At 55.9% G+C, this 26,557-nt stretch overlaps 1 protein-coding gene and 1 long non-coding RNA gene across 3 annotated transcripts in view; one reads left to right on the top strand and one right to left on the bottom strand.

The window, feature by feature from the left end:
• The window catches only part of MRC2 (mannose receptor C type 2), a 55,177-nt gene that overhangs the window by 1,466 nt on the left and 27,154 nt on the right, over window positions 1–26,557 (bottom strand). For both annotated transcript variants that reach the window (XM_045985390.1, XM_045985391.1), the window contains exons 2-29: window positions 21,551–21,952; window positions 20,712–20,885; window positions 20,373–20,537; window positions 20,044–20,157; window positions 19,525–19,668; window positions 16,665–16,853; window positions 16,371–16,525; window positions 15,340–15,447; window positions 12,894–13,009; window positions 12,339–12,487; window positions 11,549–11,766; window positions 10,661–10,803; window positions 9,462–9,564; window positions 9,039–9,177; window positions 8,892–8,927; window positions 8,399–8,559; window positions 8,233–8,300; window positions 7,453–7,553; window positions 7,016–7,158; window positions 3,237–3,351; window positions 2,937–3,100; window positions 2,681–2,789; window positions 1,898–2,136; window positions 1,566–1,734; window positions 1,321–1,470; window positions 876–995; window positions 522–701; window positions 20–46 (exon numbers count right to left, since the gene is read on the bottom strand). In XM_045985390.1, coding sequence (XP_045841346.1) covers window positions 20–46; window positions 522–701; window positions 876–995; window positions 1,321–1,470; window positions 1,566–1,734; window positions 1,898–2,136; window positions 2,681–2,789; window positions 2,937–3,100; window positions 3,237–3,351; window positions 7,016–7,158; window positions 7,453–7,553; window positions 8,233–8,300; window positions 8,399–8,559; window positions 8,892–8,927; window positions 9,039–9,177; window positions 9,462–9,564; window positions 10,661–10,803; window positions 11,549–11,766; window positions 12,339–12,487; window positions 12,894–13,009; window positions 15,340–15,447; window positions 16,371–16,525; window positions 16,665–16,853; window positions 19,525–19,668; window positions 20,044–20,157; window positions 20,373–20,537; window positions 20,712–20,885; window positions 21,551–21,952 — 4,101 coding nt within the window. The remainder of the gene's footprint in view (window positions 1–19; window positions 47–521; window positions 702–875; window positions 996–1,320; window positions 1,471–1,565; window positions 1,735–1,897; window positions 2,137–2,680; window positions 2,790–2,936; window positions 3,101–3,236; window positions 3,352–7,015; window positions 7,159–7,452; window positions 7,554–8,232; window positions 8,301–8,398; window positions 8,560–8,891; window positions 8,928–9,038; window positions 9,178–9,461; window positions 9,565–10,660; window positions 10,804–11,548; window positions 11,767–12,338; window positions 12,488–12,893; window positions 13,010–15,339; window positions 15,448–16,370; window positions 16,526–16,664; window positions 16,854–19,524; window positions 19,669–20,043; window positions 20,158–20,372; window positions 20,538–20,711; window positions 20,886–21,550; window positions 21,953–26,557) is intronic.
• Window positions 3,361–6,653, top strand: LOC123929568. The gene is made up of 3 exons (XR_006815935.1): window positions 3,361–3,651; window positions 5,716–5,970; window positions 6,620–6,653. It is a non-coding gene; the product is annotated as an uncharacterized LOC123929568 (long non-coding RNA).

Raw genomic sequence — 26,557 nt, 5'->3', positions numbered from 1 at the left:
AGCCCTGCCCGGGACTCACCTGATGGCGAGAAGCTGCTCTCCTCAGCTGCAAGGAAGAGGGAGGGACCCATTAATCACAGAAGTCGTGAGAGTAATAACGAGCAAACAGAGAGCACTTCTGAGTGCCAGCTGCCTGATTAGCTCGCTTGATCTCCTAGGGACTGCTATTATCCTCATCTGGCGTCTGAAGAAACTGAGGCCTTCCACTTTAAGGAACTTGCCCAAGGTCACGGAGTTGGTAAGTGGTTTGCCCGGGGCTTGAACCCTGCTCACGCCCTTAACCACTACAAAATGACAGGTTTGCTGTCTCGTTTGGAAATCTGTAGGAAGGGCCAGTCCCTTCTACAGACCCATTTATCCTGGGGGAAGGGTTCCGGCCTGGGGCCTGTCTCTTCGGGCCCTCGCATATCCGCTGTGTCACTGGCAGTATGAGAATCCAGCCCGGGGCCCAGGCCCAGCAGCTGCCGCCTGGCCGTGTAGGGGGCGGTAAGAGGCCAGGAGGCGGGCCCGCGGGTGCTCACCTCGGGGGAGCTTGCAGACGACGCCCATGGTAACGTTGGTGCAGGCGCCCGGGCGCCAAAGGCCGCTGCTGCTCTGGATCCAGTAGCAGCTGTTGTGGCTCAGCATGCTGGGGCCCAGGCCAGGGGGCCCCCAGTTGGAGTAGTTCACAGCTGTGTTGTCCTGCCACACCAGGGTGCCTCCTGCCGGGAGGAAGACACGGAGGGCGCAAGCGGGTAGAAGAGAGGCCTATTCTCCAACCAATGCTCACTCCCCCTCAACGAGCCCCGTTGAGGCTCCCCCTACAACTGGAGAGGCATCCCCCTACACCTGGAGGCTTCCCCCCTCCCTCCCGATGCCACACACAGGGTACCCACCTTTGGGGTTGAAGTTCATGCCCAGCCAGGCACCCCGACTCTGGCCCTCAGAGCTCTGCATGTGCTCCCAGACAAACACGTTCTCCATCTCATCCAGAATGGACAGGACCGCCCCACCCGCTGGACACAAGGGAGGCTCACGTCAGGACAGACAGTATTCCCTGGGGTAGCAGACCCACCCCCCCAGAGAGGCTCCAGCCCTCGTCTCCGGTGGCCCAAGTGGAGGATGGTGTGGAGTGTGCCTCTGTGTGTGGGTGCCCGGGGTCCCCGACACGCAGTGCTACGCGTGGGCTCCGTGTATTGGAAACTGAAGGAGCGCTTCTGTGTAAGTGCCGCCTGCGGGCCGAGCGCAGCACGGGGACACTGTTCCCGGAGCCTCTAAGTGCCCGCGACAGGAGTCGCCACCTGAAACGACCCGTGGGGGCTCTGGCCTGCACTGGCCCACCTCGCTGGCAGCGCTGCAGCGCCTCCTTGTGGCCCAGCAGCAGCTCCATGTGGAAGGAGTAGCAGTGCTCCCGGAAGGGAATCCACGCGGAGTCGGCCAGCCCTTGGGGACAGCTGCCGTGGTAGCTTATTCTTCGGGGAGGAGGGGGCCCTGTGGGGGGTGCAGGATTGAGGAAGTGGCCCGGAGTCCTCCCTGGCACAGCCTGCACCCTGCCCACCCCTCAGCCCCAGCAGCTGGCCGCTTACCGCCGCTGGTGCTGCAGACGGCCCCCTGCAACTTGGTGTCGCAGCTGGCAGTGCGCCAGGCGCCGTCCACGTCCATGTAGGCGCAGCCACCTGGCTGCTGGGGCTCCCCGTCCTGCCAGCTTGCGTAGCTCAGCGGCTCCTCGGAGACCCAGGAGAACCGTCGGGAGCCCTGGGCAGGAGGGGGCCGTCAGGGTGGGAGGAAGGAGGAAGGGGGCTGGTGGGGGGGGGGGAAGCAGAGGCAGGTAAGGTAAGGCAAGGAGTTGGGGGGGGGGGAGTTGTTAATCAGGGGAGTGGTCCCGGCCACTCCAGACGGATGAAGTTCAGGGGCCCACCTCCTCACTGGCCAGCCCGATCCAGAGTGGGGTGCGCAGTCCTCGGGCAGCCTGTGTGAGGAAGGCCTGGGTGTAGGGGTCAGGCACACGGGCCAGGCTGGCGTTGCGGCTCTCACACAGCAGCAGGGCGTCCTGCCAGCGAAGAGGCTTCTGCAGCAGCCGGAAGGTGCCGTTGAGGTAGGAGAGCTCAGTGCCCGGGGCAGGGGGCGACGCTGCTGGGGATGGGCTCAGGGAAGGGTCTACAGGGAAGGGGGCAGGGCTCAGGCCGGGCTCTGCCTCCCTCACCCCATTCCCAGGTATGAAGCTGGGGGAGCATCAGACACCGGGCAGAGACCAGGTCTCCACTGGGCCCAGGGCCTGGCACGGACAGACAGTTAAGTATTAGCCAGTGTCCCTAGTAACACATTCTTGCTGGTCCACAGAGGAGCAAGCGGGAGACTTGACCCACTCCCACCCCGGGAACCCCTGTAGAACAGGCATGGAGCGCGGGGGCCTCAGATGCACAACTTCAGGTTCCCTGACACCTAGCATGCCTGATGTCTAGCTGCCCCTGGTCAGTCCTCCAGACCCCCGAATGTTCTTCCTGAGACCCCTCGGTCCTCACTGCCTTTCCCTCTGATTGGTATCCAGTCTTTCTGTGGTCTGCTTCCCAAGCAGCTATTGGACTCTGGGGGTGACCCCAGGGACCCCCTGAGTCAGGGATCATGTTTTGTCATTCCTCCTGGCATGGCCCACAGCATCCGGCCCAGTGCTAACCTTCCCACGTTCACGGGTGATGTGTACCTGCGCCCTTCTGGCAGATAAAGCCATGTGTCTCCTCTGCGCAGCTCCGATCGTCCCAGCGGCCAGTGAGGTGAGCGGAGGGGCTGTGCAGGACCACCGCGCAGCTGGTCTGGGGGGAGGGAGCCGCTCAGGGGAGCCTTGGCAGCTCTGCCCTTGTGCCACCGCCCCCAAAGGGCTGCCCTCGGAGGAAAGAGGCTGGAAGAGGGGGACCGTGCAGGTTTGGGGGGGCGGGGAGCAGAGGGAGGGGCTTCCTCACCGGGATGTTGCCGCTGGGAGCAGGGCTGGGGCCAGAGGGCTCCCCAGGGGCCCAGTTGGTATACAGCAGAGGCTCCTGCTCCACCCACCGGAAGTCCCTCTGAGAGGCATGGAGGCCAATCCAAAGGTCAAAGGTCACATTGGGCAGGCTGGATGTGATGAAAGCTACAGTCCCCCAGAAGAGAGAGTTATGAGCCACAGGGCAGCCCCTTGCCGGCTCTGCGCTAGCCATGTATTTGGGGCGGGGTGGAGGGAGGGCTGTGTCAGAGGATACTGGGGCCTTCCCATGGGCTGGCCCTACCTTGCTCTAAGGGGTTTGCAATGGTGACCAGCTGGGCCTCTTGCTGTTCACAGGAGAACTGTGCCTCTGACCACTTCACCCGGTCCTGGGGGTCCTGGCCCTGGATTCGGAAACACTGGGGCGGAGGGGGAGGCGTGATGTCCAGCTCGACCGCCCTGGCCCGCAAACCCAGAAACTCATGCTGTGTGGCCCTGCAGCGGCAGGCCCTGGGGAGGCTGCAGGCGCTGAGGACAATAAACAGAACCAGGACATCTGGGGCTCCCCGAGCAAGGCTCTGGCGCCCTCTCAGCCTGGCACAGCACATTCATGTCCGCCGGCCCATGCTCAGGGGAGCCTGTCAGCTGCAGGAGGTCCTTGGGCCACCAAAGGCTCTACTACCTAGGACAACAGTACCTGGGCCATGCACGGGGACAAGGTCGGTCTGGATTTCAGCTAACCTTCCCAAGGGTTGCCTGAACTCTCTTATTTTGTCCTGTGAACTTAATGTTCATCCCATACGACACTCTTTTTTTTTTTTTTAAAGATTTTATTTATTGGGGCACCTGGGTGGCTCAGTGGGTTAAGCCTCTGCCTTCGGCTCAGGTCATGATCCTAGGGTCCTGGGATCGAGCCCCGAATTGGGCTCTCTGCTCAGCGGGGACCCTGCTTCCCCCCCTCTCTCTCTGCCTGCCTCTCTGCCTACTTGTGATCTCTGTCTGTCAAATAAATAAATCTTAAAAAAAAAATAAAAGATTTTATTTATTTATTTATTTGACAGACAGAGATCACAAGTAGGCAGAGAGGCAGGCAGAGAGAGAGAGAGGGAAGGAAACAGGCTCCCTGCTGAGCAGAGAGCCCGATGCGGGGCTCGATCCCAGGACCCCGAGATCATGACCTGGGCCGAAGGCAGAGGCTTTAACCCACTGAACCACCCAGGCACCCCCCATACGACATTCTTATCTTCACTTCTGAATGATCTTTGTTTTGCAGCAGCTGGGTGGGAAATCTCTCAAATGGAACAGGAAAGATTTCCAGTGATTCCCCTCCTCAGTGTGACAGGGTCAGGGAGGGGGGGCGGGGGGAAGGAAAGGAAGGAAGCTTCGGAGTCGCAAAGAGGGCCAGGGGATACGGGCAGGTCAGATTCCAGATCTGACTTAACCTTTCTATAAAATGGGAATAAAAATATCTGTCTTTTGGGGTCTCGTTAAGCGTCAAAGAGAACAGCGCCCACTGCGAGAGTAAGTGCTGAGCAAGGGGATGCTCTCACTGTCCGGGCGAGTTTGAGCATCAGTTTACTGATGCCAGTGTCAGATTTGGGGTAGAAAACGGTAAACCCAGGGGTGCCTGGGTGGCTCAGTGGGTTAAAGCCTCTGCCTTCGGCTCAGGTCATGATCTCAGGGTCCTGGGATTGAGCCCCGCATCGGGTTCTCTGCTCGGCAGGGAGCCTGCTTCCTCCTCTCTCTCTGCCTGCCTCTGCCTACTTGTGATCTCTGTCTGTCCAATAAAAAAAAAAAAAAAAAAGAAAGAAAGAAAACGGTAAACCCAGAAAAACTGCAAGAGTCTGGGGGAGGTTTAGCACCAAGCCCTTGCATTTCATTTCACAGAATTAGTTCTGAGATACTCCGAGGCCTCCTTTAAATAACTAAATTTAGTCATAAAATTAGAAGCAGCGAGGTCATGTCAGTATCAGCAACGGAAGAGAAGAATCAGCTCAGTCCACCAACCCTTGGGGCCTCCCTACCACATGCAAGTGTATTAGGTGGTATTAGGGGGCCCTGCCCTCCAGGAACTTAAAGCCAGGGGAGAGGCGGGCGCTCACTCTGTCTCCCTACGTCCAGATGCTGTGGGGCTGTAAAAAAGGGCAGAGAACTAGGAGAGCAAAGTGTCTGGGGCCAGGCAGTGAAGGGGCAGACAGCCTCGTGTACTTCAAAAGCTTCTGGCAGGGGAGTAACTGGTATTCCTACCATGATGCTGACACATCAAGAAAGAGACCAAGTGCATATATACCATATATTCTGTTTTATATCCGGTGGAAGAAGCCACGAGAATAAATTTTTGGGAAAATGTAATGACATGAGAAGAAAGTGTTCAAAATAGATCACTGAGGGCCCCTGGGTGGCTCAGTGGGTTAAAGCCTCTGCCTTCAGCCTGGGATCAGTCATGATCCCGGGGTCTTGGGATCGAGCCCCATATCGGGCTCTCTGCTCGTCTGGGAGCCTGCTTCCCCTCTCTCTCTGCCTGCCTCTCTGCCTACTTGTGATCCTCCTCTCTCTGTCAAATAAATAAATAAAATCTTTTAAAAAAAAAATAGAACACTGAGAAAGAAAAGCTGGATACAAAATCCTGTGATGTAGTACGATCTCAATTAGGTGGGAAAGGCAGGAAGCAGAGTAACAAATATTCATAGGCTTATTTCTGGAAAGGATGAGTGAGTTGTATGTTCTTTCTTTCTATTTTTTTCCCCCAAGTTGTAATAATACGTGTGTTACTTTTTTTTAAGGTCTAAAAGGTATAATATGTGCTTAAATATTCTGAAGACAGTAAGAGCTCCAGGACGCTAAGGGGCTGGCTACCCTCCAAGGCAGGACAAAGATTTACGGATTATAGGAGCTGGTGTTAACTAATCTAATCCTCACAATCCGGCTAAGTGGTTTTATTGCAGAGAAAGCACGGATGGGAGCTCAGACTCGTGATGCCAGCATGAACGAGAAAATAGTGCTCCTCTCTTCCTGGGACAAGCTCTTGTCGCCACCAGGTAAAAACAATGACAATCTAATCAGGTCTGATCAATCAGCCCAGGAGTGCAAAAGTAACTACTATAGGAGAGAAACCCGCTAGAAGGAACAGTCTGCAGACACATCTAGAAACGTGTCCCTTCTGATTACTGTTACTGCCCCCAACTGTCCCATCTGCACGCTCAAAACCCTCGGGAAAAGAATTTTCTAAATGTTGTTTTAAAAAAAAAAAATCCTTCAAAGACTTGTTCTTAAACCGTCTTAATCAGGTCTTCTGATTGGTTTATGAGGCAGATTAGTTTAAAATACAGCAATGTACTAGCCAATTTTTACACAAAAACCTTTGTTTCATTGGTAGAAGGACTGAAAAACGAAGAAGGAATGGACAGACTTTTCCGTTTTTATGTATTTGCCTTTGTGAGGCAACTTCTTCATCTACAATAACTACTAAACCCATGTTTTAAAGTAATTCGGACCTCAAACAAGACCTGTGAAGTCCCCAATCACAAAGTGTCAGATCAAAATTTTATAAAAAGAATGAAATACATGCAGTCACCTTGCTCTTACTAAAATTATTTAAAGATGAGTAATTATTATAATTGATCTTTTTTGAGTACTTTTCTCATACCACTAATAAAAAAATTTTTTAACTTAAAAATACTTTTTCAGGGGCGCCTGGGTGGCTCAGTGGATTAAGCCGCTGCCTTGGGATCAGGTCATGATCTCAGGGTCCTGGGATCGAGCCCCGCATCGGGATCTCTGCTCCGCAGGGAGCCTGCTTCCTCCTCTCTCTCTGCCTGCCTCTCTGCCTACTTGTGATCTCTCTCTCTCTGTCAAATAAATAAATAAAATCTTTAAAAAAAAAAAAATACTTTTTCAGGGGCGCCTGGGTATCTCAGTTGGTTAAACATCCCCCTTCAGCTCAGGACATGATCCTGGGGTCCTGGGTATAGGCAAGAAGCCATGACTTTGATGTTGCCAGAGAGCCAGGCCTCCTGAAGCTCCACCTTCCAAGTTCACATCCTCTCCCCTGATGGTACTGTGTGTCCCCACCCCACCTCCTACCTTGTTGAGGAACTGGTTCCAGCCGGAGGGGCAGCCCCCTAGGGCCGTGGGTGGTAGGTCCGGGGGCTGGGGCTCTCCCGTGCTGTTACTGCGTTTACAGATGTAGGGCAAGGCGGTCAGGCACCTCTGGTCCCCCCAGTCCTCTGCAGAAAGAGGAGGGCAGTCACTCTAGCACAGGGCAGGGCCAGCAGCACCCTGGCCTCATGCCCAGTGAAGAGGAAATGGGGGTCGGATGCCCGTGTCCAGCTCTGAACTCCGGTCCTCTGTGGCTGCTGGATCATGGGGCCAGGTCCCCTCTCTGGGTCTAGCCCCTCTTGGGTTGTGGGAACAAAGAGAATGAGAAGAGACTGATAGGCCTCCCCAGGCTCACCACAATGACCCCAACATCAACCCTCTCCCCAGCTTCTGCACCCTCTCTGCCCCGTCCCCACCCTCACCTCGGCTGGCGGTCATGTACACACACTTCTTATCCTTGCCGATGGGCCGAGGTTTACCCGGTGCCCAGGAGATGAAGTTTATAATGGAACCATCGGTCCACCTGCAACGACACAGAACAGAGATGACTCGCCCCGGGCCCAGCCTCCGTGGTATACAGCAATGAAGGCCACCAAGATGGGGGGCAGGGAAGGGCCCGAGCCCAGGGGCTCAGTAGCTACAGGCTAAGCGTGAGGCCACTAAGTTTCGGGCCATTGGGGACCCAAAGACCTGGTGCGTCCAGGTAAGCCCCGGGCCTCCCTGAGCACTTGTTCACTAACTAGAGAAGCCCAAGAAGCCCAGAGCAGAGGTCCAAAGGCAAGAGTGTCCTCAGATACTCTTGTGCTCCTGGTCCTTCCTGCCTCGAGCTCCCTCATGCATGGTAGGTGGGTACTGCATACAGAGAGGCCTCTCCAGAGGACATTGTCTGGTCTTCCCCATCCTGAGGGGGCCTTATCCATGGGTGGCTCCATCATAATAGCAGCTGCCTTATTTGGTGCCCAGTATGTGCTTGATGCTGTGCTAAGGACTTCAAACACCTTATTTCTAATCCTACCAGGCAGGCCTCCTTATGCTCATTTTTTAGATGAGAAAATCCAGGACCGCAAAGGTTAAGTCATTTGATCAAGGCCAAAAGCACGTCTGTGTCTGTGGGCGGCCTCCCTAGTTCCCATCTGGGGTCCCGGCTGGCCATCCAGGCACCCGCCCCCCTCCCACAGCTGCTGACCCTGGAAGGCTCCTACCTGAAACGCCCATCACTCTCTGCAGTGTGCAGGCCAATCCACCAGTGCTGCTCTTGGCCTGGGGACAACTGGGGAAACCCGTCAGGCAGATAAGGGTTGGCAGGGCCTCTCCTCCCTGGGCCTGTCCTCCCACTGCCCGAGGGCCCAGGCTCACGGGGGTGCTCACCTTCTGCAGGTTGTGCCCCAGGAAATCCAGCTCGGCCTGGCTGTGCACGGAGACCAGCTCGGCCTGGAACCACGTGCAGATGCGCTGCGCCTGAGCCCACGTGGAGTGGTGCTCGAAGAACTTGTACTCAGCCTCCTGGAAACGCAGCCACTCCCGCCGGCCTGCAGGGACAGTGGGAGTGCGGGAGCAGAGGCCAGGCTGGGGTTGCCGGCTCAAGTCCTGTGGGCAGGGCGGGACAAGGCCCAGGCAGGTCCAAGGGCAGGCAGCAGGCGGGTTACGAACCCCTAAGCCCCCTGGCCAACACCACTCCAGGCCCAAGCTTGCCCCTGCTTGGAGACGGAGGCCCACAGGACTCCAGGCGCCCTGATTCCCCTTCTGTCAGCTCAAACCCCTAACTCCTTTCGTTCCATCCCGGGCAGGCCCGTCCCTGGAGGAGACAGCCCTCACCCTCTTCGGACCACCAGGGAGAGTGGAGTGGCCTGGGGGCCTTTACCTTGTGGGCTGACGTCAGGCTCCCGCACATCTGTGCCTATGGGGACAACAGGGACAGAGACGCTGCAGGGAAAGAAGACCCTTCCCTGGATTCCCGGCCCGGCCGCCCTTTGCCCCCTTCCCGGTTCCCAGCACCATCCCACCCAACCTCGAGGGATCTTGCAGATCCAGTCCAGCTGCGTCTCGCACTGCATGGCCACCCATTGCAGGGAGGCCAGGTCGAGCACCGCACAGCCCCTGATGTCGTCGTCGTCGTGCCGGCTCCGGTCGAAATTGTGGTAAGAGAACTGGAGGTCGGAGTAGGAGAAGGTTGTCAGGTTCTCGGCGTCCCCAGAATAGATACGTACATCCGTACAAAACAGTACGGATGGCCGGGCCTGTGCTGGAACCCCCAGCCCTGGCTGGACGCCCCGCCCCCATTTTCTTAACCTGCGGACTCCGGCCAAAGGCCCTAACTCTAAACCTCGCCCACCGCCAGGCTCCGCCCCGGCCCTCAAAGACCACGCCCACCCAACACCCTTCCTCCCGGGCCCCGCCCACCTGCTGACCTGCCCCCTCCAGGCCCGCTCACCCCCAAGCCGTCGCTCCAGCGCCAGCTCTGCCCGGCTCCGGGGTCTCGACGGTTCAGGCCGATCCAGAACCAGTTCTGCTCGTGGATCTCGGGCTCTGATTCACTTCAGCACGGTCCGGGGGTGGAGACAGAAGAGATGGGGATGAGAGGAGCAGGAGCCCCTTGCGGGTGACCTGGGCTGTCCCGAGGGCCTGGGGCCTCTCTCCATCTGGGCTTCACACTCACGGGCAATACGCTGTTGGGGCCACCTTTAGAAAGTTCTCTCCCCAGGGAGAACTGACCTAGCTGGACCAGGTGCCCGGCTCATTGGGGGTGGGTGGCCTGGCTCCCTTCCCTGGCTTCCCTTTAGGTGGGGTTTGCCCTATCAGCAAGACTCTGTAGGCTTTCACTTCGGGGGTTTAGCAAGAGATGGACATGGAGCATAGACCTGGGGCTCTGGAATCCGATAAAAGCAGATTCCAGAGCCGACTGGCCCATAAAGCAGCTCCCTGACCAGGGGTCAATAACCCAACCCTCTATAGCAGCCCACATGGGTCCTTGACAATGTCCACTTTGTAGGGTTGAAGAAACCCAGTGAGGATTCAGTGTTTAGTGCAGTGCCTGAGACATGGTGAGAGGCCATCAGTGAGTTACAATTACTAGTTCAATAAGGTAATCTGGATGTTTGCTGGAAAGACATGTCCCTGGGAATTAAGGTGTCTTTTGGGAAGCCTGGATCCATTCGGATTTTTTCCAGCACTAAGGGAGTGTAGGTGCTGTGTGTCATAGGAGACCCACAGGACAGACATGGGGTTCTGGAGGGATCCCCCAGGGGCAAATGCTCACTTTTGTAACTTTTCTCCTCCTGTCTCTCAGGAAAGGCTGTTGTTTGAGGACAGTGGGCTGTTATGGGATGGGTGTTAGGCGGTGAGGGGGGAGGTGCTTGGCTTGGATCAGATTTTGCCATGGAGAAGGAGGAGTGAGGAGGGCAGTTACTTTTGTAAAAGTCCGTGAGTCTAAGGGGGACACTGCTGGTTTCCCGACACTGGTGAGCAACCAGACGGGGGGTTCCCTGAGGGAGGGCAGGATGGTTCTGGCATTTGCTGCAGATACGCAGGTCATTCTGAGCCCTCAGACAGGCCTCCCTGGAGGTGCGTTCACCTCGCCGCCCGCCCTGTGCCCACACAGGTGCATGCAGGCCTCTGCCCCAGGCTCAGTACCCAAAGATCTTGTTGAGCATGTTGGCCACAAAGTGCTCCTCCTCATAGCTGGCCAGGCTCAGCAGCTGGGCTCCCAACTCTCGGCAGGCCCCCTGCGCCTGCAGCCAGGTCTTCTTGTCCTGCAGCCGTTCTGAGCTGAACACCTACAGGAACAAAGTCCAGGTGTCTAAGCTGTCCCTACTGGTCCACCTTCCCTCCCATGACAGCAGTAGGGAGGGGGGCTGGGGCCTCACGGGACAGGGGTGCAGGTTAGCTAAGACAATCCTGCTCATCAGAGAACGAGCCCCAGGGGAGGGGAGCCAGCACAGCCAGGTTCTAGAGAACACGCCCTGCCAAGACCCCTGAACCAGCCCAAGACCTGGGCTCTCATCCCAGGGGAGCCACAGTTTGCTGTAGGCAAATCCCTTCCCCTCCCTGGACTCAGTTTCCTCATGTCATAAAAGACCCTGGACTACGTTAGTGGCTCCCAAACACTGCAGAGTTCAAAAATCAGAGGACCTGGCCCTTACTCAACCTTGTGAATCCCAGTCCCCATGATGGCAGCCTGGAATTTATTTTTATCAAGCTGCCCAGGTGATTCTGAAAAGCAGCCAGCACAGCCCCAATGTTTGGGAACGTCTGAAACTGATTATCTCTATGTTTTGTTTTGTTTTTCTTTTTTTCAATTCTTTCCTTCCCTCCAGCACCTGTGATGTACCAGATCTGAGATTCCACTGACAAGAGTGTCATCAGAAGTTACCTCTGCCTGCAGTCTGCTGTGGGGACACAGGGTCCTTGGGGCCTCGTTGCCCGGTCATGGCTGGGCCCCACTGGGGCTGCCCTTGACCTCGGCAAACTGTTTCTCTGTTCTTGTTCCTCTCCCCAGTCACACACCAGCAGGCTGCCTACCTTATAGCAGTGCCGGAGTTTGGGGTCCGACCCCCAGCCCTGGGGACAGGAGCCGGTGAGGCTGGGCGTGGGGTCGGGCCCCGGCACTTCGGGCGTCACCGGTGTGCCCAGGCTCTGGCGACAGATGTAGCGAGCCCGGAAGGAGGTGCAGTTCTTCACCTCCCACAGCCCCATTGCGCTGCCCGTGGCCAGGGCCACGCAGCCCCCACGGCTGTACCCTGGAGGAGAGAACAGGAGACCCACTGGCTGAGGACTCGGGGTCTGGCCCTCCCTCACATCCCCGCAGGACACCACCCCGGCCTCGGCCCCCACACTGGGGACAAGCATGGCCGGTTCCGCAGGGACCCGAAGGGAATGGAGACCAAATCCTAGCTCTGTGCTCACTCCTGTGAGATTTAGGCAAGTGGCTTAACCTCTCTGAGGCTGTTTTACCATTAGCCTCATCATGTCATTGAAGAGTGAAATGGCATTGAAGGTGAAATGGCAATGACCCTGATTGCAAACACTTGCCCTATGCTAAGTACTTCACATCTATTCATCCCGTTCAGCCTCACACCGGTCCCAGGGGGAAAGCACTGTTACCCTCAGCTGGCAGATGGGAAACTGAGGCTCAAAGAGGTGCCAAGTGATTTGGGCCCAGACCCTGAGCTCCTAACTACTCTACTGCACTGTACCAATGACTGGTTTCCTGGGAGGCCCTGGGACTTGGTCCTGGCCGGGGGGCCGCCTCCTGGCTTCCCCGAGGAACGTCAGAGAGGGGCTGACTGAGTGCCGCAGAGGAGGGGCTCACCGGGCTGGTCCCGGTTCCAGTGGGTGTACATGACGTCATCCCCACTGAGCCAGCGGAAGGAGCCGGTGCTGTTGAGGTCCTGCAGGGCGGTCCAGAAGTATTCACCATCCCAGTTGTAGATGAGGCTGCTGACAAAGGCCTGCTCAAACCTGTGAGAGAGAAGCCGGTCAGGCAGGGAGCTTGAGGCCCAACCTCCCCCCTCGGCGCTCCCCCATACCCTGGGCCACAGGCCAGACGCTCCCATCCCGGGAGACTGGGTGTTGTACCCAGTCGGCAACTTGCTGAGGGAAGTGGGGGCCCCTGGGGACCCTGTAGCTGACACACAGCCACCGAGCTCCCCCCTCCTGCCTGCCCCTCCGTGCCTGGTGGAGAAGAATGTCAAGAGAAACAGACACCTGCCCCACAATGGGGTCACTTAGTAAATGGGAACCATTCCAGGCTCCAAGGACTCAGGTTCCTGAGTGGTGATGGCACAAGGCCACCCTGTTTGGTGGAGAGCCACAGTAGGCCAGGACAGGCAGCAGGGCTGGTCTGGGTACACACCCTGTCCCGTACCTGTTGGTGATGGTGACCAGCTGAGAGCCGTGGTCGGTGCACAGGCGCCGGGCCTCACTGTAGGTGACTTGGTCCTCTCCCAGCCAGTAGCAAGACGGGCTGTGCCATGTCCAACCCTGGCTCGAGACAGTGGGCAGAAGAGGGATGTCTGTGGGGAGGACTCTCCTCCCTCATTTGGAAAGCCTGGGGACTGGTTTGACACCAGAGACAGCCCTTCTCACGCTCTGTTCTATACGTTATGGCCTCAACCTCCCCTCCCTAGCATCGCCCACAGCAGCCAGACCGGGGGTAGGCACATGGCCCAGGGGTGGCTGATTGGGTGGGGCGGGGGGACCCAGGGACCTGCCGGTGGGCTGGTGAAGCAAAATGACTGGCTCATGGGACTCCTCTCTGGGGCATTTAAACCCAGAGTCTCAGTGGGAAAATTGCCAGCTGGCTGAAAACCTGGAGCTGAAATGCTGGGAGCGCTGCGGGCTGTGGAGGGACCTGGTAATCCTCAGGTCCCGGAAAAGGTACAGGGAGCAGAGGGTGCACCTAGCCTGGGGTCAGGGGACAGAAAGACCCTCAGTGGGGAGCAGCAAAGCTTTGGAAGAGACCACTGCTCTGAGCGGCCGGCTCTCTACCATCGGACCCGCACGAGACCACACAAGGTTTCCCGCAACACATCCCACCTCTCCCCTTGGGCCACACTGAGCTCTCTGCTCCTGTCTTTCAAAAGAGGAACTGGGGCACAGAGAAATTAAGTGACTGGACTTTATGCACAGACAGTATAAGGGGGAGCCCAGACTTGAACCCGCAGCACAAAGGCTACACCTGTCCTCATCACAGCCCTCATCACGGCTCCTCCTAAGAGACACCAGGTACCTGCCGGGCCTTTCCCTCCAGGAGCCCTTGAAATGGGAAGCCTCTGGGCACCTGGGTGGCTCAGTGGGTTAAGCCTCTGCCTTGGGCTCAGGTCATGATCTCAAGGTCCTGGGATCGAGTCCCGCATCGGGCTCTCTGTTCAGCGGGGACCCTGCTTTCCACCTGCCTCTCTGCCTACTTGTGATCTTTCTCTCTGTCAAATAAATAAATAAAATCTTTTAAAAAATATTTTATTTATTCATTTGACAGAGAGAGACCACAAGCAGGCAGAGCAACAGACGGGGGGGTGGGGGGAGCAGACTCCCCGCTGAGCAGAGAACCCGATGTGGGGCTCAATCCCAGGACCCTGGGATCATGACCCGAGCCGAGGGCAGAGGCTTAACCCACTGAGCCACCCAGGCGCCCCAATAAATAAAATATTTTTAAAAAGAAAGAAAGAAAGAAATGGGAAGCCTCGGGGTAGATTCAAGTTTGGGAGAGAAACACAGCCCCTTGGGCAAGAGCCAGAGCAGAAGGGAAGCTGGGGGGCGTGGGGGGTTGATACCGGGACGGGGAGTGCTGGGGCCATGCTAAGGTCCCAGCTCTCCCAGGGCTGCCCAACACTGCACACACATTTCAGGTGGCCCCGGTTCCAGGGCACTTAGTCATTGTCCTCACTCCCCTACTACCACCTCCCTCAGGGCAGGACAGGGCCCCTGGGACAGTCCCTGACCACGCTGGTCCCCTGGGCACTTCAGCAGGGCCCCGTCTGTCCCCCTCCTCCCCCCTTGCAGCTCATGCCTGTTGTTGTCTCAGGCCCCTGCCCCTGGGGCAGAGCCAGGGGTTCCTGTGAGGTGGGGTGCAGTAAGGGGGCTTACTCCGAAGGGAAACAGAATGAATGTCAAGACTGGCAGCAAGGGGCTGGCAGGGGCGTGGCCTTGGCCAATGGAGCCATCAGGGGCCAAAAACACCATTAAGTGTCTTTTTTGAACAACCGCTCTATGTTCATCCCCACCATTGACCCCGCGGCTTGGCTGAGGGCCAGGCTGGGGGGGTCTGGGAGGGGCTGGGTCCATCACCCACCTGCGCCCTCATTCATCCATGCTCTGCCCCACTAGCCCAGTCATTCCTGATCCCCCTCCCTCCCTGATGGTCTGGAAGCCCCTCGGCTAGGAACGAGAGGCAGGGACACCAGAATGGCCTCATTCCTCCAGGGCAGACAGACAAGTACACACGCTATCAGGTGGCATGGTGGGTGCCGGCAAAGATGGAGGGGGCGAAGCATGACTGGGGTGTAGCCCAGCAGCCACACTCGGGATGACTTGGGGGCCTGCTCACATGCACCTCCGGCTCTCTGCTGCCTCTGGGAAGTGGCTTCTTCGTGCTGAGTGGGGGTGGGGAACTCTGCTTCCTCCCAGCTGCCCCCACCCTTCCCCACCCCACCTCAGCCGGTGTCACCCCTTCCGGAACGGAGCAGCTTGGAGAGCAGGAGGAAGGGATGTGCCCAGCAAGGGAGGCTGCACAACTCCAGCTGCCCCCTCCCTCCCGGGGGGGAGCCCCTCTGGTTGGCCCCGCCCAGGGGCAGCTCCAGAAACACCCTCACCTTCCGGCAGCCATGGTCCTCCTCGGCGGTCCCCTGGCTCAGCTGGCCAGCCTTCTTGCAGATGGAGGGCAAGGACTGGTTGCAGGGACTATCGTTCCAACGACCCTCCTGGGGACACAGGATGAGGGAGCGTCTCAGCCTCCCTCCCCCAAAGCCTTGTGAGAACTGGATTTTTTTAGACCCACCCCTGCCTCCAACTTGAGCTGTGTGTGTCCCAGGCTGGCCGGTGTCCCCCGTCTCCTAGCTAGCAGTTTGTCTGCCCTTGGCTCCATCCAGAGGGCAAGGGTGCTTGTGTCCCAGCCCCCAGAACGCCTGGCACGTGGCAGACACTCAACAAATAATTGTCTATAAATTTTTAAATAGCATCCCTTATGCCAGATGGCTCTGTCTCCATCGTCCTGGCACTATTTGCCGGATCTCACCGCAGAGTGTCCTCTCTGTCCCTGGAGTTGGTGTTCTGTCCCTCTGACTTTGTGTTTTTAAAGGGTCTCATGTCTGCTTGAAGCCCTCCATCAATTCCTTCATCTACCCACACTGCATCGGAGCCAAAGCCCTGGCAGACAGTCACCGCCCCATCATTTTGGGAGGAGACAGGACCCTGGGCTGGGCCGGGCTGGCACAGAGCCCCCGTGCCAATGGAGCAGGTCCTTAAAATGCGGCTTCCGATGTCACCTGCCGGCAGGGAGAGCAGCTGGCAGACCAAGATGGTGCCAGGCAGCGCCCGCCCCAGGCTGTGCGCGCATGAACCCCTTTAATCCACCCAATGACCCTCTGAGGTCGGTACTTTTAGTGTCCATTGACAGACGAGGAAACCGAGGCACAGAGAGGTTAAGTAACTTGCCCAAGGTGACCCAGCTAGTCCGGGGCGGGGAGGATTCAGATCCTGGCCATCTCTCCACGTGGAAGGGAAGGGGTTGGCAGACAAGTGGGGGCTTCTGAGACGCAACGGGGGGGGGTGATATGGAGGCAGGGGCTGACAGCACTCCTGAAACCGGGGCGGCACCAGGAGGCTGGGCAGAGGGCGTTCTCACCGGCCCCCAGATGGTGACACAGTCCTCCAGGCTGTCTCGGAAGTTGTTGGGCTCAAAGGGGTGCCAGTGGGTGAAGCTCACAAGGCTCCCATCAGACCACTCGAAATTCATCTGCAGTTTCAAGTCGTTGAGGCCGATCCACAGCTCCTCCACCTCTGGGGTGCAGCGGGAGAGAGGGGAGAGAGAGCGCACGGAGAGGTCAGCCTTGGCCTCTGGCAGCGGATGGAGAGATGGTCCCGGGACCCCTTGGGCAGGACAGGATGGGCACAGGAGTGTGGACGAGCAGCCCCTCACCTTGCTTGATCTGCTTGGTGATGAACTCCAGCTCGGCCATGCTGTGGATGCTGAGCAGGTCCCCACCCGCCCGCAGACACGCCTTCTTGGACTCCTGCCAGCTGCGCTTCTCTGCCTGCAGGCGGTAGCAGTGGCCCTGGAAGGCCTGCCAGCTGGGCTCACACTCCACCTTGACGTTGGCCCACACGTCTGCAGAGACCCACAAGAGGTGCTGTTCAGGGACTAAGCCACCCAGCCTGGGTGCCCTGACCCGCTGGGTGTCAGCCCAGGTAGGGTCCCAGAGTCCCCCTCCGCCCCACGCCTGTCTCAGATCAACCCTGGCCACCAGATGCAAAAAAGACCATGCCCTCCAGGGAGGCTGAAGGCCCAGACAGAGCCCCAGGAGCTGGTGGCAGATTTCACCCAGGACAGGACAGCCCCTCCAGTGGGGGGGGGGCAGCTTTCGAAAGAGATGGGTGGGGACCTAGGTCAGGCCAGCCTCAGGAGCCTCAGTGTCCTCCTCTGTAAATGGGGTTTCCTATCATAGATTCAAACTTAGCTTATGTCCACCTTGATTAATAAATGAAACCATTGTCGGTACCTCAAATAGCTTATATTGGGTGTGGACTTGGTGCTGACCGTGGCAGTCCAGAATGAAGGGATGGAGAAGCGGGGCCCAGGAGGCTGGCGGCCCAGGAAGTCACTGCCACCTGGAAGGACTCCCCTAGCAGGGATTTCTCCTCTTTGCTCCTTCCCCAAGGTGCCAGGCTCCACCCAGGGCTGTGAAACCCACCAGTAACGGGTTCTTCCTCACCTCTGCTTTCATGCATTTCAACTTCCCTGTCTAGGACTGGGGTCCCAGAGCAGCTAAAGCAAACAAGCCCTCACTTGGGACTTAGCAAGAAAAAACCAGACTTCACTGCACCATCCACAGTCAGGCTCCCGGCAGGATTCTGCCTGGCCAGGAGGGAAAGCAAGTGCCCACTCGAAGCATCACCCCAGACTGGGATTCTGGGATCCACTCTCTCCCATGAGACACTCCAGGGTCCAGTATACTGTTTCTTGGAGGCTGGGCAGAGTGGAGAGGGCTAAGCCTGAGCAGACTGGCTCTTGGACTCAGGCTTGTCAGTCGTCTTGTCAGCCTCCCCAGCTAAGACCCAAGGCTGCAGCCAGACAGAACCCAAGCTCAGATCTGAGGGGGCCTTCTTTGGCTGATGGGAGGAGGGAAACCCAGGAACTGTGGATGGTTTGGGGGGGCACCATGGTACCTGCCTTTGGAATGACATGCTTTGTGTGGTGAGACCCAGAAGGCAGAACCCATCCAAGATACGGATCAGAGCGGGATGGGAAGAGAAAATTCACTGCCACAGACATATCTACAGGTCCACGAGGCCCCACAGGAGACTTCCCCCAAAAGTGGCGACACTGGGGAGGTCTAGGGACAGAAGACTTGGGGAGGGGCCAGTCCTGAAGGATAGGCTAGGCCTGCCCGAAGGGGGATCCTCCTTCTTTCCTTCACAAAGCAGCTTCTGAGCAGACCTAGAATTGGCACCAGCTGCCTGCTCCCTCCTAGAACTGAGGTCCTCTGGGTGCAGGGCGTCAGTGTTGTAGTAAGACTTTGCTCCTGACCCCTTAGGAGAAGAGGACAGAAAGCAGTGGCCGGTGATGGCCCTGAACTGATCTTCAGCGAGACTTCCACAGTCAGGAGCAGAAATCCTGCTCTATAAGCTCTTTACTTTCCGGCGAGTTTGTGCATTTTTTCTGGGTTTGACAGATTTTCCTTATTAAAAAAATAGTAATGATAATTCCCTCTTCACCATTCCCATAGCCACTGGACTGCCGGGGTAGCCCTTTGCACGCTGATAACACCTCTTCAGTCCCCACGGGCTTGCCCCTCTGGGCCAGGCCAGGTCTCCTGCCTGACAACAACCCTCCAAGGGGTCGGAGTTTACTCCGATTTGCATTCAGAGACCGAGCAGCTTGCCCAAAGCCACACACAAGGGAGGGGTACGGTCCCCAAAGCCATGCTGCGCCCACTGCCCCACCCTCCTCCACCGCCCCCAAGAGCCATCTCTGTGAATCCTAAGTGCCAGAAAGACATTCCCTGGCTTAAAAACATGCAGAGGCTCCCCACAGCCTATCTGGCTCCGCCCCAACTGGGCCCCGCAGCCAAGACCCGCTGGGGACTGGCTGCCACCTGCCTTTCTGAACTACTCTCTGCAAGCCCTTGAAGCCAGCGCACCTGCACGCACCGCCTGAGGACCTTGTGAAGTGCCAGTGGGGGAAGGGCGGCTAAGATTATGCATTTATAACCTGCTCTCAGGGAAGGCTATGCCACTCCTCCAAAAACCACTCTTGGCAGTGATTAGCGCCTAGACTCCAACCAGACCTCAATGCTCACCAAACCGTTTGGTGCTGCTCTATACTTCATGTCTCTACACCTTTGCACATGCGGTTCCCTCTGCCAGAAATGCCCTTCCCTCACAACTCTTCATGCCTTTTTAAAGTTACAGTCTACTTGAAAGGCTCCAATCAAATGTCACTCCCACGAAACCCTTCTTAACTCCCAGGAGCTTAAGCAGCTTCTTCTCTAGGCATTTCTTCTCCTCTACCACTTATTACACGTTTTTATAATGGCACAGGACTCAGGCTACCCTGTGTGTTGAGATGTCTGTCACCCTCCAGCGGAGTGTGACCGCTGCAAGGACAGTGCGAATTGCCAGCATTTAACACAGGTATCGACGAATGTTCTCCGGAGGGATTAATGGAGCGGTCCACCCGTGTCCCCTACCAGGTAGGATCAGAGTCGGAAGCCCCGGAAGCCCCGCCCCGCCCCACCCCGCCCCGCGCCACGTGAGTTGCGGGGATCCGATTAGCTCACCCGGGGGCGGGCGCTCGGCAGTGGCGTTGGGCTTCTTCTTGCACACGTAGGGCAGCGCGATGCTGCAGTCGCGGTTCTGCCAGCCGCCCGAGGACTCTGTGCGGATCACCCCGCAGTTCTCCTCGCTCGGGTTGTCCGGCTGATCTGTGGGGAGGGCAGGGCGCCAGCAGCCCAGGAGAGAGAAACTCACATCCCAGCCCAGGGCTGCACCCTGAGGGGGCCTAAGGGGGTCGCTCGCTGTCTCCACCCCACCCCGCCGCGCTGGACCGCCCTCCACCCAGCCCTGGTACTGGCTCCAGCCGCGTCAGTGGCCAGGCCTGATATGCAGCCTGTTCCCCAAGCCTGCTCCATCAGGTTCTAGTGGGGCCCATCCTGGGGGCGGGGGGGGGGGGGGGGGAACGAAGACGTTGCCCCGTCACCCCGCCACCCCGCCCGGAGCAGGGTACCAGGAGAGGAATAAACAGGCCAAAGGCCTTTGCAGTCCCCAGGACGCCCTGCGCCCAGAACCCCACGCCTCACCGCTCTCCCAGTTGAGGTACTTCAAGGGCGAGTTGTCGGACCACTGCCAGCCTCCACTGGTGTCCAGGTCATTCAGGCCAATCCAGAGTGTGGAGCTGTAGCCAGTGAGGAGCCCTGAGCACAGGACAGACTCAGTGAGAACCGGATCGCCCCACCCGCAGCCCTGTCACTCTGTGCCCCCACCAAGGACCTCCCAGCCCTACCAGCAGAAAGGGCTCAGCACCCTCCAAAGATGGGGATGGGTCTCGGGTTCCTGCCCCCCTCCCTGCCATGCCACCAACTGTCAGGCGCAGCACCTCCCCCGCTGCCCCAGGGCCTTGCCACCTCACCGTTGATGTAGGTCTGCTCGTGGATCTCAGTGATGCTCAGCAGGTCTGCCCCCTGCTGCTCGCAACTGGCCCAGGCCTCCCTCCACGACAGAGTGGACTGGAAGTTAAACTGGTAGCAGCTGTCAGTCAGCTGGTCCTTGTCCCAGAAGGTCTCACAGTCATTACCTGCCACCACGACAGCCGTCCCTCAAGGTGTGAGGAGACTCCCCTCACAGAGACCCCCACCCCCCACCGCACGCTGCTCCGCGCTAGGAGCAGAGGCTTCTTATCACCCCAGTCCGGAAAGTTCAGCCTCCCTCCGGGAGCCGCCCTGGCCCGCCCCGTCCACCCTGCTCTCACTCTTGATGGGGCAGAAGCCCCAGCGCTCGTCCTTGCCATAGTCCTGGGTGGTGGCGCACCACAGGTGTCCGTCCTCGCGGCCCGTGCTGGTGCAGCTGTGGAACCACTGGTTGTCATACTTGAAGGGAATGGTGCATGGCTTCCCGTGGGAGTTCCCCTGGATGGTGTAGACCTCTGCAGGAAGGGAGCCAGTTCCTTGGCGTCTGGACCCCAGAGGCTGCCTGCCTCCCTCAGGCCTCGGGGAACATCCCCTATCCCAGGAGCTGGGGATGGGGCAGCCCCAGGTGGTGCTTCAGGCTTCAAAGCTCCCTCTGCCATGAGGTGAGCGCAGGAGCCTGGGGAGGTCCCGCTCCTCATCCCGTGGGCTGGGAGGGGCTCCCCATGATGCCGGTCCAAATTCCAGCTGCCCCTCCCCCCAAGTTCCATCTCTGAACTCAGGCTGTCTTACATGAAAAGGACCCCCCAGGACGGAGCTGTCCACGAACGGCCCCGCACTGGGTGCCTCTGGTCCCCAGGGTAATCCCTGCAAAATGGGGATCAAGACACCTAGGGCAGTTACTCTAGGGTCTACTCTGGAGCATGGGGCTGGAAGGGAATTGTCATTTAATTTTATGTTACACACTTTTGTACTGTTTGAGGTCTTTACAAGCATGTAGTCCTTTTGTAATTTCTTAAAAATAAACGCTTTGAATTTTCTTAATTATTCCCAAATGCTTCCCACTGCCATTAAAGATCGGGCCGCCAAAGGTCTGCAGAGGCCAAAGTCCCCATCACTCCGTGGCTTCCGGGCCTCCTGACCCTGGAGGGTCCCCACCCCTTCCCTGCAAGCCGCCTCTCACCATAGTAGGGCCTCGCACAGAGATCCTCATCGCTGCCATAGATGCGCCACTGGCCGCTGCGGGTCTGGTCGCCGCGTTCAGGGCCACCAGCTTTGGACATGTTGCCAGTGCGACCCCCCAGGAGCTGGGACAGCTGGTCACCCAGTGTGCGACAGTGCCAGCGAAGATTCAGCGCCTCCCGGTCACATTCGTACATGCCCAGAGAGGCTGTGGTGTTGGTGCCCGGCCAGCCTGTGCCCAGACACTGCATGGTGCCCAGGCTGAACAGCCGGTTTCGGGAGACCCACTTCCAGCGCTGGGCAGGAAGACTGACATTGCAGGCTGGGGAGACTCTGACTTGCCCCCCCTGGGCCTCCAGGCAGCCCTGCAGTCCGTGGCTGAAGATGAGGAAGACGTTGGGCTCTGCAAGGGAAAGCGGGACATGAAGTCATTGCAGGGGCTCTCTGGGCTGGCTCCTGATGGCCCCTGCTGCCTTCAGATGCTGCTCCCAAGCCTGGTGCTGGCTTGTGAGCCTCCCTCATACGGTAAATCCGTCCTCACCCCCAACACTTTGAGGAGGGGGTGAGACGCAGTGCCACTCTCACGTGCCCAGAGGAGGCACACCCTGAATGGCCAGCCTCTGCTCCAGCCCCACGCTCCACCTTGAGGCAGGACTCAGCCCTCCGTCCCACCTTCAAAGGCAAACCCAGCCCCACGTGGCAGGCTAGGTACTGTATGCTTTTCCAAAATCTCATGAGGAGCCGCGGAGGCACTGACATCACAGGGCAAGTTGCAACTTTATCCCAATCTCCGTGATGTAGTGCGGTTTTCCCACCAAAGCTCCTCTGTGGTTTGCCGTAATTTGTCTTATTATTCCGCTTTGCCCCTCAACTTTACTGGCTCCTTCCTTTCCTGACTTCTAGAATCTCCCCAAGGCCCCACCCCCACCCCACATCCAACCGTTCACACCTCCCATCACCATTTCGCACCTTATTTTGTAAGCAGTGCTTAGCTCTAAACAGGGCGCCCCGCCATCCTGCATCACGTCCCCCATTCCCTCACTGTGCAGACACCAGGGAAGCAGGGAATCCAACCTGTGCCCAAGTGCGCTGACTTTACAGGTTAAGAAATCGAGACTCAAATGTATGGAAAGTAGATAGTGGTTGCCTGGGTCTGGGCTGGGGGTGATGGGAATGGGAAGTGACTGCTAAGGGATACAGGGTTTCTTTTGGGGTGATGAAAATGTTCTAAAGTTAGATCGTTGTGATAACTGCCAAATTCTGTGAATCAGTAAAACCCAATTAATTGTACGTTTTAAATGGATGAATTCTTTGATATGTGAATTATATCTCAGTAAAGCTGAGAGCGAGGGAAGGAGGATGGAAAGGAGAAAAAAAAAGTTTAGAGAAGTGACCTGCTCATGATGTCACACAGCCAGGAAGCAAACCCAGGCCTGACAACCATGTTTGACCACCTTCTACTTGTTTCCAGGCCGCTGCTGAAGTACCCAGCACACACATACAGCACACCTCTGTCCCCCCATATATATATATGTGTATATATATGTATACATGTATATGTATATATGTATATATATATGTGTATATATATACACATATATATATATGTATATATACATATATATGTGTGTATATATATATATATAAAATTGGGGGAAATTTATTTATATCTTTATATACACATACACATATATATGTATATATATATAATTGGGGGAAATTTATTTATATGTGTATATATATTTATATGTGTATGTGTATATATATAGAGAGAGGTTTTATTATTTTATTTTTTATTATTTTATTTTACTACTATATTATTTATTTATTTGAAAGAGAAAGAGATAGCACGGGGGGGGGGAGGGCAGAGAGGGAGAAGCTGACTTCCCGCTGAGCAGGGAAATCAATGCGGGGCTCGATCCCAGGATCCTGGGACCATGACCAGAGCCGAAGGCAGCCACCTAACCAACTGAACCACCTAAGTGCCCCAAAGTTCCAGAAATTTTTAAAAATGATATTTGAGAGGCACTTGGTTGGCTCCAAAGTAAGTGTCTGCCTTTGGCTCAGGTCATGATCCCAGGGTCCTGCTCAGCAGGGAGCCTGCTTTTCCCCCTCCCACTCCCCCTGCTTGTGTTCCCTCTCTCGATGTCTCTCTGTCAAATAAATAAAATCTTAAAAAAAAATAAATTCTAACAAATCAATTTTTAAAAAATGATATTGGAGGGGCGCCTGGGTGGCTCAGTGGGTTAAAGTCTCTGCCTTTAGCTCAGGTCATGGTGCCAGGGTCCTGGGATCGAGCCCCACGTTGGGCTCTCTGCTCAGCAGGGGGCCTGCTTCCTCCTCCTCTCTCTCTCTCTCTCTGCCTGCCTCTCTGCCTACTTGTGATCTCTGTCAGATAAATAAATAAAATCTAAAAAAAAATCTTTCATCGGGGCACCTGGGTGGCTCAGTGGGTTAAAGCCTCTGCCTTCGGCTCAGGTCATGATCCCAGGGTCCTGAGATCGAGCCCCACATTGGGCTCTCTGCTCTGCAGGGAGCCTGCTTCCTCCTCTCTCTCTCTCTCTCTTTCTGCCTGCCTCTCTGCATACTTGTGATCTCTGTCTGTCAAATAAATAAAATCTTAAAAAAAAATCTTTCATCATAATTATAAAAAAAATGATATTGGAGTGTTGAAGGTCATAAAGGAAACAGTGATGAACTCCGTGACATCCGTGACATCATAATCTTTTTCATGGCTAAAAAAACATCACAAGCAAAGCTAGAATTCCAGTGACAAAAACATATACAACTTATAGGTGGCAAATAGCTTATACCCTAATGTGAGTCTCCCTTAAGTCTCCCTCTTGCTTCAAGTCCTTCAGAGACAATTCATGATTTTTCAAATAAAAATCAGACTTCTTACCATGAGCCACAGACCCTATATGGTCTGGTCCTGCCTGCCAGTCTGACCCTGGATCACACGTGCTCAAGTCACATTGCCCTCCTTGCCCTACCTTGAACAGACTTAGCACTTCCTTCTTTTCTTTTTTAAGATTTTATTTATTTAAAGTAATCTCTACACCCAACATGGGACTCCAACTCACAAGTCCAGCTCACAAGTTCCAGAGTCACAAGCTCCACCGACTGAGCCAACCAGGAGCCCCAGGCTTGGGGCTTTCTTGCCTTTACAGCTCTTGTGTGGCTTCCTCTGCCTGGTATTTCACTTTTCCCAGAAGTCACTTTTTTAAATTTTTAAAAGATTTTATTTATTTGACAGACTGAGATCACAACTAGGCAGAGAGGCAGACAGAAAGAGAGGGGGAAGCAGGCTCCCCGCAGAGCAGAGAGCCCAACGTGGAGCTCGATCCCAGGACCCTGGCACCATGACCTGAGCTAAAGGCAGAGGCTTTAACCCACTGAGCCACCCAGGTGCACCCGAGAAGTCACATTTTTAAAAAAGACTTATTTATTTATTAATTTGAGAGAGAGAGAGAGAGAGAGAGAGAGAGAAAATGCACATGCTTGAGTGTTTGAGCAGGGGGAGGGGCAGAGAGAGGAGGAGAGAATCCTCAAGCAGATTCCCCACTGAGTGTGAAGCCCAATAAGGGGGTCTATCTTAGGACCCTTAGATCATGACCTGAGCCTAAAGCAAGAGCTGAATAAGGCCTAACTGACTGAGCCACCTGGGCACTCCAAAAGTTCCATCTTTTCCTTTTTTTTTTTTTTTTTTTTAAGATTTTATTTTTTTATTTGACAGAGAGAGAGAGAGAGAGAGACAGCAAGAGAGACAAGCAGGGGGAGTGGGAGAGGGAGAAGCAGGCTTCCTGCTGAGCAGGGAGCCCGATGCTGGGCTCCATCCCAGGACCCCAGGATCATGACCTGAGCTGAAGGTAGACACTTAACGACTGAGCCACCCAGGCGCCCCTCAAAAGTCCCATCTTTAAAGAGGTCCTTCTGACCTAATCTAAAGTAGCCACCCAGTTACTCTCTATCATATTGCTTGACTGTAGTTCTCTTCGCAATATTTATTATTATCTGATTTTTTTTTTCAACATCTGGGTTATCTGTGAGTCTTTGTCTACTGGTTATTTTTTTCCTCTTGATTATGGGTCACTTTTCCCAGCTGCCTGCATGTCTAGTAATTTTTGTTACATACTGGACATTGTGGGTAATGTTATAAAGAGTCTGGATTTTCTTTCTTTCTTTCTTTCTTTTTTTTTAATGGTATACAGGATGTTGAGGGTGACATGTTCCAGGGAGTCTGGATCCTTTTTTTTTTTTTTTTTTTTTTTAAATCTTCCTAAAAAGAATGTTGAGTTTTGTTCTGGCAGGCAGTTAAATTACTGGTGGATCATCTTGATCCTGTAGAGGCTTGGTTTTAGGCTTTACTAGGGTGGGGTTGTTTTGGTTTTGCCTTTAGTCTTAGGGTGCGGCTGTTAGCCTTGGGTTTAATCATAAGGTGAGACCCTTCTGGAGTTTCAAAGGAAAACCTTAGGCAATTATCAAGCCCCTCTGACTTGGTGGAACTTGAATTCCAAACTCTGTTCCCTCAGCACCAAGCAGCATCTGAAACCTTCTCTCTCTGCTGCTGTCTCTTGGTGGGTTTCTTTCTTTCTTTCTTTCTTTTTTTTTAAAAAGATTTTATTTATTTATTTGACAGAGATCACAAGTAGGCAGAGAAGCAGGCAGAGAGAGGAGAAAGCAGGCTTCCTGCTGAGCAGAGAGCCCGATGCGGGGCTCGATCCCAGGACTCTGGGATCATGACCTGAGCCAAAGGCAGAGGCTTTAACCCACTGAGCCACCCGGGGGCCCCTCTTGGTGGGTTTCTTAATGCTTTACACCCCCCCACCCCCTACAGCAACAGTTTATTCATTGCCAAGGATTTGAGAAGAATCTGTAAGACAACACCATTATGGCTCATTCCTTTCTAGGATTTTCCCTCTTGATTTTTAGCTTTTCTGGTAGCCCCAAACACTGACCAGTAGACCTATGACTTTCTGCTTGAGGCCCTCAAAGTGGGGGCAGTGCT

Source organism: Meles meles, chromosome 18 (genome assembly GCF_922984935.1).
Source record: "Meles meles chromosome 18, mMelMel3.1 paternal haplotype, whole genome shotgun sequence".
Classification (NCBI taxonomy): domain Eukaryota; kingdom Metazoa; phylum Chordata; class Mammalia; order Carnivora; family Mustelidae; genus Meles; species Meles meles.
This window is presented reverse-complemented; position numbering and strand designations above follow the sequence as displayed.